Source organism: Patagioenas fasciata, chromosome 1 (genome assembly GCF_037038585.1).
Source record: "Patagioenas fasciata isolate bPatFas1 chromosome 1, bPatFas1.hap1, whole genome shotgun sequence".
NCBI classification, from domain to species: Eukaryota; Metazoa; Chordata; class Aves; order Columbiformes; family Columbidae; genus Patagioenas; species Patagioenas fasciata.
This window is the reverse complement of record NC_092520.1, coordinates 95,115,838-95,124,306: the sequence shown is the minus strand read 5'-3', so window position 1 is coordinate 95,124,306 and position 8,469 is coordinate 95,115,838. Positions and strand designations below refer to the sequence as shown.

The 8,469-nt window shown below is 41.4% G+C and overlaps 1 protein-coding gene across 3 annotated transcripts in view; it reads right to left on the bottom strand.

Moving 5' to 3' along the window:
* Positions 1-2,213: 2,213 nt before the first annotated feature.
* Positions 2,214-8,469, bottom strand: part of B3GALT5 (beta-1,3-galactosyltransferase 5) — a 35,447-nt gene continuing 29,191 nt past the window's right edge. For 2 of the 3 annotated variants that reach the window (XM_071811215.1, XM_065861768.2), the window contains exons 3-4: positions 8,272-8,461; positions 2,214-7,843 (exon numbers count right to left, since the gene is read on the bottom strand). In XM_071811215.1, coding sequence (XP_071667316.1) covers positions 6,899-7,843; positions 8,272-8,316 — 990 coding nt within the window. In that variant the 5' untranslated portion in view covers positions 8,317-8,461 and the 3' untranslated portion in view covers positions 2,214-6,898. The remainder of the gene's footprint in view (positions 7,844-8,271; positions 8,462-8,469) is intronic. The other variant, XM_071811229.1, reaches the window with a different exon arrangement.

Sequence of the window (8,469 nt, the reverse complement as noted above, 5' to 3'; positions counted from 1 at the left end):
CTGGAGTCAAACATTTACTTACAACTCCTGTTCCAGCAATAACAATTAAATTAAACATGAAGAGACTAGAGTTGCCTGGAAGATCTACAAGCTGGAGGAGTAAATCACACCACATAACTAATTTATGACATTCTACGCCTACAGCTGTATGCTGACGGTTTGTAACGGCGGCTGTGATTTCTAAATGCTTTTGGTGACGGAAGAATAGGAAGCTGATTACATGGGACTCTATCCCTGCACACGAAGTCATAAACTAAATGAGGTCAGGTTAGGTCAGCAGCTGAATGCAAAGGGTGTTGTGCACACGCTTCAGTGGAGAGATTCTGAGAAGGGACTTGGATTTTTTTCTTCCCACAAAAATAATGGATTTTTGAATTTGCGAAACATAAGACAACAACAAGGTTGTTTCTCAACCATTGAAATTGTCCAATTATATTTTTCAGTGAAAATACACTTGAATGAACTTAGGAGGATAACCTTAAAACTGATGTGTTTCTAGGCTTTGAAAAAGGTCTCTGTTTCCTCAGCCAGAACACACAAATTCAAGTCTCGATTTTAAGGTGGCATCTCCTATGTACTGTATATATCCAAGTTTCGTCACTCAGCTGCTTTCCTCTATCTAGTGTGATCCTATTTGTAGATACTTCTGGAAATATACTGGTGGAATGAACTAATGAATTTAAGTCCAGCTGCAAACAACCCAGCAAAATACATCAGAAAGATAAGCCAGGGAAAAAAAAAAAAAAAAAAGCAGAAACAAAAGATAAAGGTAATAAGGGAGACCTTTTCCTAATTACAGTTGGCTATGGTGACACAGGCAAAACCACTTCTACAAGATGTGGTTAAAATTGCCTTTAATCAACTCCCTTGTTATGGCTTTAACAATCTTGCACTTGACACTCTTGTCATTTGGATAAAGAAAAATAAACAAAACATTCTGAATTCATATCACATCCTGTTTATAAGTTTTTCTTTTAAGGTGCCTTTGACTTAAAGGTATACCATATCTAGACTGTTAATGGCAAGAGTGGCTAAGGTAGCAGGATTGCATGCTTAATACTTAGGAAAGCACTCCCATTCCCGCTCTTTCTCTTTTATGGGATTTATGTATTTGCCTTAGAAAGAGGAACCAACCAGCCAAATTAGGATGTATGTAGTAAGGCATGTTAGAGAATGGGAGAAAATTCCACAGATTCAGATTCAAAAAGGCCAAGTGCCAGGTGCTGTACTTGGGTCACAACAACACCAGGCAGTGCTACAGGCTCGGGGAAGAATGGCTGGAAAGCTACTCGATGTAAGTGGACCAAGAGGTGTTGGGTGAACATGAGCCAGCAGTGTGCTCAGGTGGCCAAAAAGGCCAACAGCATCCTGGCTTGTATCAGGAACAGTGTGGCCAGCAGGACCAGGGAAGTGATTGTGCCACTGTACTCGGCACTGGTGAGGCTGCACCTCGAATCCTGTGTCCAGTTTTGGGGAGCTGGAGAGAGTTCAGAGAAGGGCAGCAGAACTCTGAGGAGTCTGGAGCACAAGTCTGATGAGGAGCAGCTGAGGGAACTGGGGCTGTTTATCCTGGAGAAAAGCAGGTTGAGAGGAGACCTTATCTCTGTCTACAACTACCTGAAAGGAGGTTGTGTCACAAATGGTTTTGGTCTCTTCTCCCAAGTAACAAACAACAGGACAAGAGGAAATGGCCTCAAGTTGCAGCAGGGAAGGTTCAGGTTGGATATTAGGATAGATTTCTCCATGGGAAGGGTTGTCAGGCTTTGGAACAGACTGCCCAGGGAAGCGGTGGAGTCACCATCCCTGGAGGTGTTTAAAAGGTGTATAGACGTGACACTTAGGGACCTGATTTAGGGGTGGATTTGGCAGTGTTAGATTTACAGCTGGACTCGATCTTAAAGGTCTTTTCTAACCAAAGTGATTCTGTTATTCTATTAATTTTAACTGGAAAAAAGAGCAAGCCTCCTAACTTGACTAAATCCCAAAATGTTAATACATTCACAACCAAAAAGATAAGTGAACACTGTCGAGGGTTAAGATTGCGAGATGACAATCAAACCCTGGCAGATGTATTGTTAACCTCCTCTCCCCTCCACTTCCCCCTTTTGCCCCTCCCTCTCTCCCCTTCCCACTCAGGACAGGCGATCGGGAGGGAAAGAAGGACAGAGAGAAGAGAGTTGGAAAAATTAAAGATGTTTTACTAATGCTACTAATAAGAATAGAGAAAATAATACAAAACATACAAAACCAATCTTGAAAGTCTCAGCAACTGCAGAGCTGGCACCTGAAGTCCTGGAGTAGACTCTGTAGCCAACCAGAGCTGGATTCAGTCTCTCACTAGGCCTCAGTTCGCAGGGACGACCAGCAAGGTCCTCTCCTAATGTCAGCCATGAGGAAAAAGGGAAGGAAAAGGGCAAAAGGGACGAGATCCTCATGATCTCGCACTTTTATATGAAGTATTCACGTGAATGGAATGTTATACACAGTTGGTCAGTCTCTTGGTCACCAGTTTCTCGTTGCCCCTCTCACGAGATGTCCATCCGTGCTTATCAATAAGTTTGCATTCCATTGCTAGGTTTACCAAAACATGTGTCTGGTTCTCCAGGAAAATGCAGCTAATATGAAGGCTTTAGCTGACAGGCAAAATTCACTAAAAGAGAAACTTGTTTTTTAACAAAACCAGGACAGGACAACACACAAAACTGTGATAACAAAAGACTTTACTAAAATATCATACATTGAATAGTTAGCTCAACATTCTCATTCTCATGTTCTATGCAAATAATGCAAACATTGTCACACATTTTATATTAACATTATATAGTAACCCGCACAAATCCAAGAAGAGCAGCATTGCTGTCAGATTCATTACAGACAGTTAGCCCTTGTGTTCCGTTAGGCTTTTATGTAAGGCAAATGTTTCATTACAAAAATCTACTCCGTATTCTCGAAAGTGCCTGGAAGGGTTATATATGCTCAATAATACTGAATCAGATAAGATGTGTGATTCAATGCTTCAAGGATATTTTTTAAAATCTAAACTAAGAATATGTTAGTTGATGAGTTAGAGTTGTGAAAAATGCATTCATTTTCCTGTATTCAAAAACTGATCTAGTGTTGGAAGAAACAGAGAATGCATATATTTAACCAACTCTGAGACACTATCAGCTCTGCTGATTTTTTACATCCCTTTCTACTAAACAAGAAGCAATGAAATAACTTTTCAGAGTAACATTTCAAAGCTATTCATAAAAAACTGATTTAGTGATCATCTGACTCAGAAAGTCTAAAAATGTTAGGATAGTGCAGTATTTCTACAGATAAACTGCCCCAAAATTGCCTAAATTATTTTATCAGCCTATATAAAATTTAAAAATAAGTATATATACACTGCAGTATTGTGTTTACAGTTATATTTCTGGTCTTTCATAGGAAAATGCACATAAATTTGCAAAAGGCCCCTAAGACTCTTTGATTGAGTTAAACTCCATGATCTGAGGCCTAAAATGCAAAAGCTAATTTAATTTAGCTGATACATATAAACTGACTAGCATAGTGGTTTTATTTAAATAAATGAATTTGCCTTACATGCAGTCATCTACTACTCTTCAATCACCTTTTCCAGCAGGATGACCTTATAATTTAAATAATTAATTATTCAAAGCATCCTACTGAATGGAGAGAATTATGAAATCAATTTCTAATTTATGTGAGTACAAAGAAAGTCGTATGTTGAGGAAACTAATCTGCAGCAACATAAGTGCTCACTTGGGAAGCTGATTTGCAAAAAGGAGAGGAACAGGCTATCCAAACCCATAACATTTCAACCTGTACTCATTTGTTCCTCATCAGAGATTTAGCAGCGATAAGACAAATGCTTCAGATAAGCAGGCTATTAGTTGCTTAAGAACATGTATTCAGGGGGGACAAAGTATTTTGAATGAAGGAATAAAGAGACCAGCATCTTGCAGAAGTCACTTGAAATTACAAATAGACTCCCTGGAAACAGTATCCAGAATGGGATGGTTTCTTAAAACATACCTGAGGACCTTTTTCCTAATGGCATGGTAGCTATGGATTCTGTCCCAAAAATATAGCGGTAGCATCTGCAAATATGATTAAGAGAGAATAGCACTACCTGCCCAGATAGTAGCTGTATTCAGATAATTAGGAAGACTCCTGAACTAAAATAAAAGCCACAGCCAAGAAGTCTAGCAGGACCTGGCCCTCAAGGGTAATGTTTTTATAATGATACAAAACCACTAACTGCTCAGGTAAGACATATTTTAATGCCACTCACAAGTAGCCATCATTCAGGGAAGCAACCCAAAGTACTGTCTCCTACTGGGAGACTTTACCCTTTGGTCACTAAGTCAGCCTGACAGAAGACCAGCAGCCACGCCATCCCAGGAGCCTGGTGCCACCATACTTCTTGAATCTCAACACCTAGTGGAGGTGAACAAGTCAGCATACCCATGTGTAAATGAACAGCTGTTCTACTGAGACACAGGTTCCCTGGGACCACATGGTTGGACTGGTCCTGCCAGCTGGGACACAGGTGGCACCAGGCACAGAGGTGGAAGTGAGACCCAGGAGGGACTGAAGGATTATTTCACTGAGTACAAGAAGAAGTCAGGTAAACATTAGGCTGCACTGTGCTGTCCCAGGTCACAGAACCTCTAATCCACAAGAAAGAAAGGGAGTTAGGAGAGGCTAGGAAGCATTCCTTTCTGCTCAACATTTTTCCATAAATGAAAGCAATAGCCCACTTGCATCTTGAGTACAATAGCAATGAATGACAAAAAGACATTTCTGCAGGTTGCATGGAAAGAATAATGGTCAAAATGATGTTGCTAGGCTTTATCAATCTGACCCATCACACCTACTGAAGGCAGCAGCAAAAACAGATGTGCTACAGCAGGACTTCGAGTTCAAGGGCAGATCCACCTGCAAAGCTGGGATGGGAGGCAGGGAGATGTTGTCCAACCCAGACTTGAGCTGCCCACCCTCTGGCACAGGGTACACACTAGGGAAAGGTGAACACCTCCTTGGTCACCCATCCAACCACCTGGCTAGACACATCCCTGCAAACACCATCTACACAGCTATTTCCTGAATGGGAAACTTAAAATAAAGAAGATTATTCTTCTACCAAAAAATATACATTATTTCTTTCATAGTAAGTTGTCAAAAATAAGTACATGAGTTCAGTTTATATCAGAAGGAAATAAATAATATGTTATTAATGTCAATGAAAATTTTTCAGGATGAGGCAGTATTTCCGCTGAAGATATTTATCCTGCTCTTCAGACACAGGCAAGTAAAAAGAGACACTTGGACAGTCCTACGGATTCAGTAAAAAGAAAATAAACAATAAAATTAAATAACCCCAAAGTAATAAAATATCTTTCCTTCATGTTTTTTACCACATTCAGTGTATGTCCTCACCCCCCACCCTAGGGTAGTGTTTGGCCCTGGTTCCCCACACTGGGCCTGATCCTGACCCCCACCTGTCATCACCAGGGCCTGATCACTGCTGGCTGAACCTCAGACCTACCTCATCACCATGATACTTCCTCAGGACCAGGACTCTTGGTTGGACTGGGCCACCATCTGTGGGTCTATCCTGCTCCCTTGTGTGGGTGTGTGGGGCTGAGCCCTGCTGTCTGCCAGACCCACTCGGCTCCCATCTCATCTGCCCCTAGGGAGCAGCACCACTGTTACTGGTCTCTGAAAAAAAAACATTTCATACATAGTATAGGCATTCAATACTTTTTTTTTTTCTGGTAAAACTGATCTTTTCTGTGCATAAAAGCAAATAAAATTCCCATAGCCCAAATGTATTTTTCACAGCATCTATTGTAAAGACTCAATTCCTTATCTCTGAAAACCATCCTAGTGATTTCATGGGTCTCTTCTTGGTAATGAAACAAGAAATGAGTCTCTCAGCCTGAATGATTACTTGGGCACATTTTCACATCAGGTCTTGTTTGAAAGAGAAAAGTCCTCCTATCTTCTTTGCCTTACACACAGTTCCTCATCAGGAAAATCACCTAACTCAGATGTGCTGTTTAGCTCACTGTAAATGAGTCTATTTTAGCCTTGGCAAACCATTTACAGTAGCTTTCAAGCAACAAAAGTGAGACACAAATGCAAAAGATGTCTCCAGGGTCTATTTTAATAGAAAGACCAGGACACTCTCCACTGAGCATGGATCTGGTTCTACTACATACCATTTTCAGGAGGAGGCACGTATAGGAAAATAGATGCAGTAACCTTACACATTCACCAGGTGATCTGCAGTACCTAAGGTTGTCCCAAGAGCACTGCATGAGCAAATTCTTTCATTTCTGAAAAAAAAAAAATGTGTAGACCAAAGGAGAGATCTGTGCCAGTACGCTGTTCTGCCCACACAGAGCTGGCAGGGCTGCAGTTCCCTGCGCCAGGAGAGGAGTGTCCTGACAGCTACAGACACCTTTTCTTAAATGTTTGCACAAATGGATGCAAATGTAGTGATCTATCAAGGGAGACCAAGAAGAAAGTGCAAATTTTCTTCTCTGAACAAAAATACTTTGACATTTAATTTGGCACTGCAGAAATGTTGCCAGTCCTGTAGCAGGAAGATTTGGAGACCCAGTCCATGGAGAGTGCGGATTTGTGGGTCTGCATCTTTCAGAAAAAATACTTGTAACTTGATGCAAAGAACTGAGAGTGAATGGGAGAGAAAGGGGTTTGCATGTTCTTGGACAGAAATTAAGATATTAAAATAAGCATTAAAAATGTCCTTAACATGATGAGTCTAGAGTCAACCAGGAGTTTTGCTGGAGTCATGAGCAGCCCTGTAAATGTGGAGCATTTCAATTTGTATATTCGAGCAGGGAAGGTGCTAGAGGACTCCTCAGTGATTTTCTCTCACTAAGTGATTCCAGTAGCTCAGCTGCTCAGATGGTTCTACTCCATGGCACATCACGATTTTCTTAAAGTGAGAAACAGAGAACTTAATCCTTTCTGGAAAAAACGTCTGTTCTGAATGAAGTTCCTCCAGATGAATTTTTAATTTGGCAAGGCACAGTCCTATGAATACATCCTCTAGTTTAATGAACGAAACACTCTCTGAGACATTATAGATCTGACTAGCAACATCAGTGGATAAAACGTAGCCCGTCCCAGAACAAAACGGCGGGTAGGTCTTTCCCGGATACTCTTCTCTACTCACAAACCACTTACTCCCTCTTCTCCGTATGGGGTACTCATGCAGTTTTAAAAAGCCTGTGAAGAATCTAGTGGCCCTCTTTTTCCTTAGAAGAAGTTCAGTGAGGTAAAAAACATTGACAAACACATCCGTGTCTGTTTTCATCACAAAGGTGGCCTGGTAACAAAATCTGTGAATCCATTCCATTCCCATCATGGTCTTCAAAGTCAAATTGTAATACGTGTCTGTAAAATTCTTTTGAATAATGTCTTTGTACTTTTGGCTTTCAGCAGCAATGTCAACCTGCTGGCTGAGATTCACAGTGCTTCCCAGAAGGAAATAAGTCACCAGGCGCTTGCCGGCGACTGTTCTTTCCTTCCCCCAAGTTTGCCGGATCACCATCCTGGCATTGACATGGTGGTATGAGGAGGCCACAAGCAGGACGAGGAAAGGCGGATTTTTATGGCAGTCTATATCCGGGAGCTGTGAGAAGTTTCCTCCAATTCTTCTAAACGTCTCTATGGGGAATAGGTAACCTTGGCTAGTTTCACCGAATGCACAGAATTCGGCCAAATAGTTGTAAAAGACCCAGAAGCTAGCACAGCTGAACCCTACAAGGCAAACAAACAGTCTGGATTTTCTGAAATCCATCTGAAAGAAACAAGAAGGAAAAGTACATTAAAAAAAAAAAAAAATCTAGTGCCTTTCAGTACTGTATTCCAAATTCCCTGCATAGGGATTTAAAGCCAGGTCATCTCTAATTGAAAACCAGCTATTTCAGGGCACTTGCCCACATACATTTTTCTTGCTATCATTCCCACAAGTTGCTTTGCTGGCAATCAAACTCATGCTCATGCTTACTTGAATCTGCAGTCCAAGCCAGCATATCTTCAGAAACAAACACAAGCAGGTCCACCGATACCCAGTCACCCTGGCCGATGCTTCTGACCTCCTCCCCATTTTCAGCATGTTACAAACCCACCAGGGCTCTCACAAGCAAGAGAGCAAAGAAGCAGCGGATATGTGCCCGTGGCATATGAGAGAGAATAGCAATAGGGTTTGTTTCTTTTTTTAAATACCATGTTTCTCCATTTGTTTGACAAGTGCCTGTGTCCAAGAGTCATTAAGTTCTGTCCAACTGGTAGACCCAGTCAGGTTCTCCCCATCTTCATCTTCTTTGTGTCCTGTGGGGCTCTGGCACTGACCCAGAAAATTCTCCCAATCTTTTTGCTGGAGGGGCCATGAGTCACATATTTGACTTTGGGTCAGCTGCTTGG